Source organism: Oncorhynchus gorbuscha, linkage group LG04 (genome assembly GCF_021184085.1).
Source record: "Oncorhynchus gorbuscha isolate QuinsamMale2020 ecotype Even-year linkage group LG04, OgorEven_v1.0, whole genome shotgun sequence".
Classification (NCBI taxonomy): Eukaryota; Metazoa; Chordata; class Actinopteri; order Salmoniformes; family Salmonidae; genus Oncorhynchus; species Oncorhynchus gorbuscha.
Genome location: NC_060176.1, coordinates 37,900,971 through 37,913,645, shown reverse-complemented (window position 1 = coordinate 37,913,645; position 12,675 = coordinate 37,900,971). Strand labels below are relative to the sequence as shown.

The 12,675-nt window shown below is 44.3% G+C and overlaps 1 protein-coding gene across 1 annotated transcript in view; it reads left to right on the top strand.

Moving 5' to 3' along the window:
* Positions 1 to 245: 245 nt before the first annotated feature.
* The window catches only part of LOC124034038 (serine/arginine repetitive matrix protein 4-like), an 87,093-nt gene continuing 74,663 nt past the window's right edge, over positions 246 to 12,675 (top strand). Inside the window, exon 1 of the mRNA XM_046346727.1 lies at positions 246 to 1,110. Coding sequence (XP_046202683.1) covers positions 923 to 1,110 — 188 coding nt within the window. The 5' untranslated portion in view covers positions 246 to 922. The remainder of the gene's footprint in view (positions 1,111 to 12,675) is intronic.

Here is a 12,675-nt window from a genome sequence, read left to right as displayed (position 1 = left end):
AGACAGACAGACAGACAGACAGACAGACAGACAGACAGACAGACAGACAGACAGACAGACAGACAGACAGACAGACAGACAGACAGACAGACAGACAGACAGACAGACAGACAGACAGACAGACAGATACACAAGGTGTCCTACTCTCCTTGACCTATCCCAGCCTCCCAACACAACGTCACAGTTTGAGAGAGACAAAACAAGCAGCCGTCAGCTAGGCTCCTCAGTCGCTTTGAACACACACCGCTCGTACAGAACACACGCATGCATACACACTCACACTCACTCATGACCCTGTGCGCCCACAAACTCAGACATACACAGTCAGCGAAACACTCGCCTCAGCTCTCAGAACTCATCCACGTGCTGGTGTGTTGAGAAACACTCTGTCACACATTCCGTCCGTCACTGGCTCCTTGGCTCTGACCGGAGAGAATGCTTCTGCTGTATCGCATATGACTCCATGCCTGCTCTAACTGAAGAGTGCTACAGAACACAGAGCAGAGCGGAAGCAGCAGCTGTGACTGAGGAACAGAGGAGGAGAAATGCTAACCCCCCTCTGAGAGAACAAAAAGCAGCCTGACGTTGTGGCAGCAGCAGAAACAGCCTTTGTCTTGTCCTGCTTGGTTCACATGCTCCCCCCGTAGAAGAAATCAGAAGAGAGGAGACCAGAGGAGAGGAGCCGCACTGAGCACTGACACACTGGCCTACTCTACCAGAGAGAGAAAGGGTTGGCTGTTTGATGTGTGTTATCCTGTTGCTCTTCCCTGTGTGGATTCAGTACTTGGACAGCTCCAGAGCACTAGGTCCGCTCAGCAACACAGTGTGTATTTTTGCTGGTCGTGTGTTACAGTCTATGTGAAGTCTCACTCGTCGAGACTCCATCTCCAGGGAAGCCCTGGACCCCCATTCCCAGCCCTCCATGGCTCTCTCCCTGGCTCCCTGCAGCCCTCTCTCCCTGGGGACAGCAGACAGCATGGCCAGCCTGGAGCACCAGGGGGAGAAGCAGCTCTTTGAGAAGTTCTGGAAGGGGACGTTTAAAGCTGTGGCCACACCGAGACCAGAGAGCATCATCGTGGCAAGCATCACCGCCAGTAGGAAGGTTATCAGGTCAGTTACTGTATCTCGCTACCTCTCCTACTGTAACTCGTTATTTTATCCTTTGTTTTGTATTGAACACATCTATAGCTCTCTGAATTCAAGTTATATTTGTGCCTTGGCTTATCTTAGAATAGTGCATATATATGATGATAGCTAGCAAGCAGGTGATTCGATTTTAAATGAAGCAGGTGGTTGGATTTCTTGTAGCTATGTGCACACAGCACTGTCCAACATCAAGAAACACATGAATAATAATCTAATAATCTAACTGTTTTGGGGGATTTCAAGGGCATTTTAATTTCATGCATTTAACATCATCATCATATGTAAATAAAGGATTATATCACATAAAGGGAATCCCTCACAGCAGACATGCTATGTAAACATGACAGTGGCTACAATATAATTGTCCCAGGCAGGCTTTTAAAGGTTACGTGCATGTCTTCTCTTCTCTCTCCGAGCCTCTAATGTCAGCCACGTCCCCTCCAGTGGCATGGTGGCCGTATGTTGCTGCCTCTCTGTGAAGTGCCACCGCCGTGTGTTATGTATTCATGCCCCTTGTCAGTGTGTGTGTGTGTGTGTGTGTGTGTGTTATCTATTCATGCCCATTTTCATCATTGCAAAGGTTATCCTCTACGATCAGCACTCAGAGCAGACAGGCAGGCAGGGTGGAAACAGACAGGGATATGTGACATCAGTGTATCACATTTGATCTATTGTCTCTCTCTCCTCCTCTTGTCCCGCTCTTCCTGTTTTCCCCGCTCCCGTCCTCAACAATCAGACACGATCCCCCAGCGATAGCAACTTTATCCCTCACCCTGAGCACAGCGCTTGAAATGTCAGGATTGTGGATTCAATTCCTGCTGGGGCCACCTGTATGAAAATACGTGCTTGCACTTCTGTAAATCGCTTTGGATAAAAGTGTCTGCTAAATGGCATATATTACAATAATGATTGTATTGTTTTGACACCCACCATCATCGCTGATTCTTATTTTAATGGGGATTATGATGGTTCATTGCACCTCATATGCAACATGTCTGGGGAACAGGCCCATTGAACCATGAAATAGGTCATTGGTGGATGTAACTTATCCTTTTAAGAGGCTTTTCCTCATTCACAAAATGAGTGATACTGTATTGCTCTGAGTATTTGCTTTGTCAACCTGTGGCTTGATCAAGGGTTATTTTGTGTGTTTGAATATGAAACAGACAATGCAACTGACAATGTAACGTCATCATAGCCAGCCAATTCACTGTCTGTCCCAATCAAAATGGGAAAGACAGTTCTCTCACTATTTATGGATATATATATATATATATATATATATATATATATATATATATATATATATATATATATATATATATATATATATATACATATATATTTAAATCCCCCAAATATACCATCAATCATCTAACATGGGCTTATAAGACACGATATATTCAGAAAGGACACAATTCTCTGAGTTGAACTGAGCAGTGTCATTATAATGCCCAGCATTAGAGGAGACTAAAGAGGTTGTCTCTTCTGTTTGAGCTTTTCCATAAAGCACGTCCTCCAGCAGCGTCTCTGCCTCTCCTCTTCTCTCATCTCCTCTGGAGGGGCTGGCTCTGAATGACATTGACATTGACGCAAGCTTCGCGCGGAGAGGGGAGATGACAGACAGATTTACAACTAGCTAACTAATGTTGTTAATTCAGCTCCAACCAGCCAGCTAGAGCCTAGGCTGACACTCTTAATTGTTTTCTCCCTCTTTCTCGCTCTCTCCCTCCCTCTCTCACTCTCCCTCTCCATCTTCCTCCCTATTTTTCCTTTTAGATTCTCCCCAGGTCTATAGCACAGGCAGAGCGGAGTGAAATGGTCTAATGTGCTCTGGCAGAATGTGTAGTGTAATGTAATGAGATAGAACAATGCACAAAGACAACACAAGGAGATTGTAGATGGGTGGAGAAGCATCCTACCTGTGTGCTGTACGTATGCTGATGATGTTCTGCCGTGTTCTGACGGTAACTGGGGAATGCTTAACCCGACAGAACACATAGCCCCAGGCCCAGGCCTATTTATACACAAATTATTATTCAACATGTCCTCCCCTGGGATTTGAACTCACAACATGGTGTAGCTGGAAGATAGGAATGCTTTGAATCAAGAGTTCAAATCCCAGGTGTTGAATAGTAATTACTGTATAAATGAACATGCGCAATGTCATCCTATATGTCAATGTGTGTCAAATATGTAAAAAAAATACAAATTAAAAAAAGAAGCACTTTGGGTGTCCCTATACCTAAGTTTTCTCCAGTTGCAGCCAACTAAAAATGTTAAGTTCAGGTAATACATTGACTGAACAGTTTAGTAAACTAGAAAAGGCTGTGTAACCAGTTACTGAATAATTATAAGTTGAATCATTAATCTCGCTCTATACCGCCCTCTTCCCCTTCCTCTCTCTCCCTGTCCCTCGCAGAGAAACATCATTATTCACGGTGTATAACCGAGGGGTGATGAACAATCCTAGTCAACTCCAGGGCAGTGACAGTGAGTGTAGAACAGATGGAGAGAGGGAAGAAGGGGGAAGAGCGGGAAGAGGGGAGGCAGATAGAGAGAGATGTTTAAGTTTAATCAGCGTCTTCCCTTCCTCCTCCTTCCCCCCTTTTATTTTCCCTTTATTTTTTCATTCTGTCTTTTCCTTCTTCCAGCGTTACTGGCGCTTGAGAGTCATAGAGCAGTAATTAGAGCTGGTCATTCCATCTCTTCTCCCCCTCTCTTCTTTCCTCTCTCCTTTCCTCTCTCCTATCTCTTTTCCCCTCTTCCATTGTCTCCCCTCGCTCCTCCCAGTCTTCCCCTCTTTTTCACACGGGTTGGCAGAAGGAGGGATGAGGTTACTAGCTCTGCAGCTGGAGGGTCACGCCCTTAGCTATTATAGCCCTGCAAGCTGTTTTGTTCAGGAGCTCTCTTCATAAAAAACACAGGCCGCTGTGGTTTAGAGTTGGGGGTTGTGGTGGTTTGTGCGTCTGACCTGCATGCCTGTGTTGGCTCGTTTGTGTGTGTTTGCAGGAGTTAACGGACACTTGTCCAGCACTGAGGCAGATGGCAAGCTAGGGGAGCTGTGGGAAGAGTAGCGGGGGGGGGCAAGACTCTTACCTCAGCCCTCAGCAGATGCTGCCCTAACGAGGAAAGGAAATGAGAGCTAAGGGATTGGGAGAGATTGCATCCAAAGGCATTGGGGATACACTTGCTAACTCACAAAGAAACAGCTACAGCGTAGCCTGTACAGTATATGAAGTAGGAATGAACTGCTGTTGCATCCGAAGGCATAGGGGAAACACTCTGACACAGAGGCATATACACGTGAATGGACATTGATACAGAGGCGGGATAGGAACACTTCTCTCAGCTCTAGACCAGTGGAACTACTCCCTCTTGCATCGAAAAGCATAGAGAGGGGATACACGTTCTAACACGCATGGATGCAGACTCAGCGTAGCTGTAAATGAACAGGGAATACGCCCTGTCTCAGATGTAGCTAGACCAGAGGCAGTAGTACTTTCTGGGGAGAAGCTGCTCTCGTCTGAACAACATGACAAAGATGATTCAATGATGTACGAGGTGGTGCTGCCGGAGTCAAGCCCTGGCTCTGTATATGCGTCCCAAATGACACCCATATGAGCCTTGGTCGAAAGTTGTGCACTATGTAGAGAATAAGGGTGTCATTTGGGACAAAGTCTGTATCATGTACAGTTCTTCCAACAGACGGGATTCGATTCTATTATTGATTTTTTACATGGCCTTTAACATTGAATCAAATCAAGCTGGAGTCTCTTCCCTGACACATTATTTAACATGGCTGTGAATTTGGAGGTTGTTCAGATTATCATTGAATATCATGCTACATTGAAGCATTTAATGGTAACTGTGGAACACAGCTTGCTCGTGTCTGTACGTATAGATGCTGCTGAATCTATACCTGTACATACATTGACTCCTTGACATTCTCCTTATGTTATGACTCTGAGGCCACTGTGGTGCTAAGCCACTCTGTGCAGTATTGCTGGGACAGGTTGGATTTCCATGGTGTTGGGCTGGAATGCTCCTGGCTGTGCTGCTATGGTACAGTACAGAGCTGTAGAGTGGCTGATACCCAGGCCCTGTATTTTCTCCCTCTGTGGACTCTCTCAAAGTACAGAAATGCTCAGGGTTGAGCTGCTATGCTACAGAGCTGTAGAGCAGCTGATACGCTCGTCCCCAGGGGGGTTCTCCGCAGTAATTCCTCCATAATCTAACAGCAGTATTTCACAGGATGAGAGGAGAGGAGAGAGACACATTTAACCCTTTCAGTAGACCACAATGTCACAACGTTTTTAGACTATGTTCAATACATGTATATTGTGGAGTTGTCTCTTGAGTCTATGATTGGTTTTGTTTGAGTATATTTATTCTTTTTCAAAAAATTTTTTTTAGATATATTATGGTTCCACTTAGCTACTGTAGTCCACCCACTTTTTAACCATGGTCTAACTTGGCCTTGATTTCCCAATAATTTTTTTCTGCTTTCAAGTGATGCTGTGGGTTCTTGAGTGAAATGTTTCATTCATACATACCAAGCTCCTTGTGAAAGGAAAACATGAGGAAAACGAGTGTGAAGTCTTTGTGAAGAGTGACTGACGTAGCCGATGGGGCTGAGTGTTTTAAATGGGCCCTCTGCAATAATTCTGACAAAGCTTTGACAACTATATTTAATTTGGAGATATGTAAATAATAATAATAATAATAATTATGGGCTGGTGAGGTCGCCATTTGTCAGCTCACAGTGCACTTTTGTGTAAAAATCAAACATATTGATATTTAAAGAGTCTCGTGACATTTAAAGGCTGCGCTCTACTAGCATAGGTACCATGAAAGATTTGTTCCAGTCTGTCAGTATACCAGCTTCTATATAAACATAGTTTATAGAAACTGAAGTGTATAAACCCTTATTTTACCAGGTAAGTTGATTGAGAACACATTCTCATTTACAACAACAACCTGGGGAATAGTTACAGGGGAGAGGAGGGGGATAAATGAGCCAACTGGAAGCTGGGGGTGATTAGGTTGCCATGATGGTAAGATTGGAAATTAGCCAGGATACTGGGGTTAACACCCCTACTCTTACAATAAGTGCCATCTTTAGTGACCACAGAGAGTCAGGACACCTGTTTAATGTCCCATCCGAAAGACAGCACCATACACAGGGCAATGTCCCCAATCATTGCCCTGGGGAATTGGGCTATTTAGACCAGAGAAAACGGAGCCTCCTACAGAAGCAAGCCAGCAGTGGGATGCAAGGCGGTATGCTGCTGGCATAAAATAAGGGAAAAGAAGACATACCGTATGTCCTTAACTGACACGTTGATATAGACTACAGTCTCTAACCCGCTGAGACATTCTCTAGCCTTCTCTGAACCATATGTTCTCGTTGGGGTTGGAAATGTATAAAACTCAGACTATTTTTTTTGACATTGAACCACCTACGTATTAATCCTCTATGACAAAGTGAAGAAGTTTGATGCTGCTTACTCAAAGGTGATTGTGTACCCAAGGACTCTACCAATTTCCTTCTCCAGAGAGAGAGAGAGAGAGAGTGAATGAGTGAGGCACTTTGTATATAAAAGAGAGCGATCAACTGTGGGCCATTGTGCTTGCTTGCACAACGACATTCACAGACAGAGAGGTAGGGAATAATGTGACTAAAAAGCCATATAAGTATAGGCAGAAAGGGAAAGAGAAATACATTTGAAATAAAGAGAGATACATAGAGAGACAGAAAGAGAGGGAGTGAGACAGACCAAAAGAGAAGTAAAGAGAGTAAAAGGAGAGAGAGAGTAAGAGAGGGACGGAGGGGCAAATCTAGCTGGACTTTTAATAAATTGGCATTGGCGCTCAATACTTTATGTAGTGTAGTAGGCCGCAGGGAGAAGTATAATGAGTGTCAAAGAGAGAGAGTGAGGCAGGGATGGACGAGGGAGGGACGAGGGAGGAAGGTAGGGCAGGGAGGGAGGGAGAGAGACGTGAGGCAGGGATGGACGAGGGAGGGACGAGGGAGGGAGGTAGGGGAGGGAGGGAGAGAGAGAGAGACGTGGACAGAGAGGGAGACAAGAGCGAGAGAGAGATAGAGGACAAGAGAGAGAGAGACAGAGACCAGTGAAGAGTCATACCTTATTGTCAGAAATGTGAGTGAAAGCATTCTAGTGTCATTGTGAGTTAAACCTATTTTGAGTCTGGCAATTTGCGGCAATGTTAACTTCACTCCAAGTCATTATACTATTATGTATAAATAAATGTTCCAGTTTCCGATGTGCACATCAATTCATTTTTCTCAGTTTAAAACAGGTTATGACCCCACAGTAAAATGTGTATGGTGGAATAAACTTAATAATGACGAAATTAAGAGGGTAAGAGAAGGGATGAATATAATTTGTCCTTTACTGATATTGCATTAAATTGAAGGTATGACTTCTTCCTTTGAGATATTCATTATGACTAATCTTGCAGTGGTTTAAGGGTAGAGGGAAATCTGGTCATTGTTTCCTATTAGATCTTCATAATCCAAAGAAGACTAGGTCTCTGCACATGTTCTTATCTGCCGCAGAACATACAACCAGCGGCGAATTGCTCTGCTATATGCCAAAGACAATTTGCCAAGATGATAATTAAGCGTTAAAGACAATATTTGAAATCTTGAGCTCTGGCACAGCCCAATTATGACATAAAGGGAGTAAATAGCCCACATTTGGTCTCACAATGCACCCTAACCAAGGAAAGCTTACATTCACACCTCAATTTGATTTCGGACATATTGCAAAGGGCTCAAATTGAGTATAGCAAAAATATGTGACAATCCTGAAGATCAAAGGGTCAAAACGTTTTTTCTTTTACTTTTCCTTGAAGTACTTAAATTGATCATGATCGGAGCATTTTATGGCCTGTTCTATAGTGGTCAGAAGACTCAGTGGGTGTCACTAAAGGTCACTTGCATGGTGTGACCAATGATGTGTATACGCAAGCTCTGGTATTCACCTGGGATTTATCTGATAGCTCTGATACTCGTCGGATGTGGCATGGCTTGCAAACTATAACAGATTACAAAGGGAAACTTAGCCGCGAGCTGCACAGTGATGCGAACCTATCAGACAAGCTGAATGCCTTCTATGCTCTCTTCGAGGCAAGCAACACTGAACAATGCATGAGAGCACCAGCTGTTCCGACTGTGTGATCACGCTCTCCGTAGCCAATGTGAGTAAGACCTTTAAACAGGCAAGCTGGCAAGTGTCTTCACTGACATTTTCAACCTCTCCCAGATCCAGTCTTTAATACCTACATGTTTCAAGCAGACCACCACAGTCCCTGTGCCCAAGAACGTCAAGGTAATCTGTCTAAATGACTACTCCCCGTAGCACTCACATCTGCAGCCATGGAATGCTTTAATAGGCTGGTCATGGACCCACTCCCTGGACCCACTCCAATCCACAGTTGATGCAATCTCTATTGCACTCCACACTGCCATTTCCCACCTGGACAAAAGGAACACCTACTTGAGAATGCTGTTCATTGACTACAGCTCAGCGTTCAACACCATGTTGCCCTCCAAGCTCGTCATTAACCTAAGGTTAAGATGAATTACCTCCCTCTGCAACTGGATCCCCCAGGTGATGAGGGTGGGCAACAACACATCAACAACGTTAACCCTCAACACAGGGGTCTCTCATGGGTCTGTGCTTAGTCCCCTCCTGTACTCCCTGTTCACCCATGACTGCGTGGCCGTGCATGACTCCAACACCATCATTAAGTTTTCTGACAACAAAACGGTGGTAGAATTGATCACTGACTCCAATGAGAGCCTACAAGGAGGAGGTCAGAGACCTGGCAATGTCGTGCCAGTACAACAACCTCTCCCTCAATGTCAGCAAGACTGAGGAGCTGATCGTGGACTACAGGAAATGGAGGGCCGAGTACACCTCCATTCACATCGACGGGGCTGTAGTGGAGTGGGTCAAGAGCATCAAGTTCCTCGGTTTCCACATCACTAAGGACCTATCATGGTCCAAACACACCCACACAGTCATGAAGAGGGCACAACAATGCCTCTTCCCCCTCAGAAGGCTGAAAATATTTGGCATAGGCCCTCAGATTCTCAAAAACATTCTACAACCTGAGAGTATCTTGACTGGCTACATCACCGATTAGTATGGCAACTGCTTGGGTAGTGCGTACTGCCCAGTACATCCCTGGGGCCGAACTCCCTGCCATCTAGGACCTCTATACCAAGTTTGAAAACTGGGCCGGTCATGGACACCGATGTCTTACAAGTTTGGACAGCACAGAACAGTGCGGTACATTACAGTGCAGTTGGGCACAGTGGAGCGTGACAGAGAGGAAGCCCCTAAAAAATTGCCAAAGACTCCAGACAACCAATTCATAGACTGTTCTCTCTGCTACCGCACAAGTGGTACCGGAGCACCAAGTCTGGGACCAAAAATCTCCTGAACAGCTTCTAACCCCAAGCCATGAGACTGCTGAACAGTTAATAATGTGGGTAGCCATTTGACTGTGTATTCATCCCTTTTCTTTTGCACTGTCTCTGTTGCACTGGCTCTATGCACACTCACTGGACTCTACCCACACACTAACACATACTACACTGACACTCCAACACACAAATACATAATCACACACACACAGTTGCATACGCTCACACACCCACACACAAAACAAATCCACACACACATATTGACACCATTATCAATCTTGATTGCCTGGTCACTTTAACCCCTGCCTATATGTACATATGACCTCAATCACCACAACTACCTCATACCCCCAGCATATTGACTTGGTACCGGTACTGGTGCCCCTTGTGTATAGCCTCGTAATAGTTATTTTATTGTATTAGAAAAAAACGGTGCGCTAATTTTTGTACTTTTTAACTCTGCATTGTAAGGAAAGAGCTCGTGAGTAAGCCTATTACCGTAAAGTCTACACTTGTTGTATTCGGCGCATATGACAAATACAATTTTATTTGATTGTTGGTGGTATGTATTGGCCAATGATAGGCTTTGAAGCCACAGGTTGTGTAACTATGTTCATCTGAGGAAAAAGGAGTAGACCAAAGCGCAGCATGGTACGTGTTCATTAACTGAACACTAAATACAGAAGAACAAGAGAATAAATGAAAACCGAAACAGTCCGTAGGGTGCAAACACTGAAACAGAAAACAACTACCCACAACCCATAGTGGGAAAACAGGCTGCCTAAGTATGGTTCTCAATCAGAGACAACGATTGACAGCTGTCTCTGATTGGGAACCATACCAGGCCAAACACCTAGAAATATAACACACAGAACAAAACATAGAATTCCCACCCCAACTCACGCCCTGACCAAACTAAAATAGAGACATAAAAAAGGAACTAAGGTCAGGACGTGACAGGTTGGCCACATTGGCACTCCTCAGAAGAAGCAGTCCTCCATAGGAATGAATGGAATTCTATAGTAGTTTAAGGAAAATGTTTTCAGATATTTTTGTATTTGTAATTTTATATTTCGCTAACATAATATAATGTAAAAGTACGCATTAAGGTGTCTGTAATATAATACAGGTGGCAAAAACAAATGTAGACATTAAATGCATTTCCATAGCTTCCAAAATGTTTTTTACAATAGTGGGGCAGCGCTAAGATGGAGGCCCGGTGGCTTCAAAACAGTGCTACCTGTCAGTCATGTAGTGTATATATATATATAAATCATTGGGTGTGACCCATGCCATGGGGGAGTTAACGAGAGCGAGAGGAGAGGAGAGGAAAGAGAGAGAGAGAGAGAGAGAGAGAGAGAGAGAGAGAGAGAGAGAGAGAGAGAGAGAGAGAGAGAGAGAGAGAGAGAGAGAGAGAGAGAGAGAGAGAGAGAGAGAGAGAGAGAGAGAGAGAGAGAGAGAGAGAGAGAGAGATAGCAGCACTGCATTGGGAGAAAGCACAATACTCACTATCCTCTGATAAACCATTCCATTGAAACACTGCACAGGGCCCTTACACACATCACTTCCTCCCGAGCACTGCTCCCACGGTAACAGCATGGTAAACTAATGTAAAGTGGAAAGGGATTGGCTGAGATTTAATCTCTCGTGGACAGACTACCTAAATATAACTGATACAGTAGATCTGTCGTCATGCTATGGAATGCGTGAGATAATGAGCAGCACTACTTCCAAGTCTTGGATTTTTGTCACTGGTTATTTAGACGTATCAGGATCAGGCGAAGGCAGTGCTAAAACATCGCTTTGACGGATGAGAAACACAGCTGAAAATATGCTTTGGCTGAGAGTTGGAGACTCTCAGCCAATCTCAATTTCTAAAATGCTCCCCACCAGAACCTAATCGAGCATCTGACCAAATTACACAAGATTTTAGTTCCAGGTTAACCGAGATTAGGTGGGATTGGGGAAACGTCTTGAACCGCAACAGATGAAACGTGTCAATAAACCAACCCACTTTCCACCACTTTGTCATAATTAAGATCTGGTAATGTGTTTTTTAATGGCTGTCAACTCATCGTTAAGAAACACACTTGCGTCAATCTCCCATTTGTAATGCAATGAAACTGTCGTGTTGGACATATCTCCAGTAAACGTGGATGCTAAGAAAGTATTCATTGTAATAAGATCAGCAGTGCTTTGAGGAAAGACAGATGATGAGAGATGATGGTTTGTGTCCCAAATGTCACCTATTTCCCTTTATAGTGCACTACTTTTGACCAGGGCACATTGTTACCATTCAGACTACACCCATGGGGCCCCGGTCAAAAGTAGTGCCCTATAAAGGGAATAGGTTGCCATTTGGGATGCACACATAGTTATTGCCAGTTCCAACTGGAACGTTCCACAAGGTACAGCAGCACCATCACTCATAATGACTGTGCAGTGGAATGACTCCTAGCCAAATAGATTGCACAGAGAAACCAAGACTCATTAAAAATACATACACTCTGAGTCGACATATTGGAAAATCCAGAAAAATCCTGCATAATAGCTTGACAGCGCATCTCCCCAGTGGCCAATTCAGGTCTGAAGGACGAGGAGGGTAGAAAAAAATGTATCCGTCCCAAATTTAACTGTATTCCCTGTGTACACTCTTAGAAATGTTTTAAAAAAAAATAGAACCTGAAGGCCTCTTCCATTGTCCCCATATGAGGAACCTTTCGATGATCCCGTGCTGGTTCCAGGTAGAACCCTTTTGGATCCAAGTAAAACACTTTCCACAGAGGGATCTACCTGGAACCAAAAAGGGTTATCCTATGGGGTGAGCTGGAGAACCATTTTGGAACCCTTTTTTTAAAGAGTGTAGTGCACCACTATTGACCAGGGCACTATGTACGGAATAGGGTGCCATTTAAGGCACACACAGTATTTACAACAGGTTTAAACACTGGAGACAGACAGAGAAACCAAACATGCTGTGGTCTCTCAATAGAACAGATCTGAGGATCCTCAACGTTTTGTTTGGGGTTATTGTCTCTGTCTGTCAGCTTGTGAACTAAAGCCAGTCC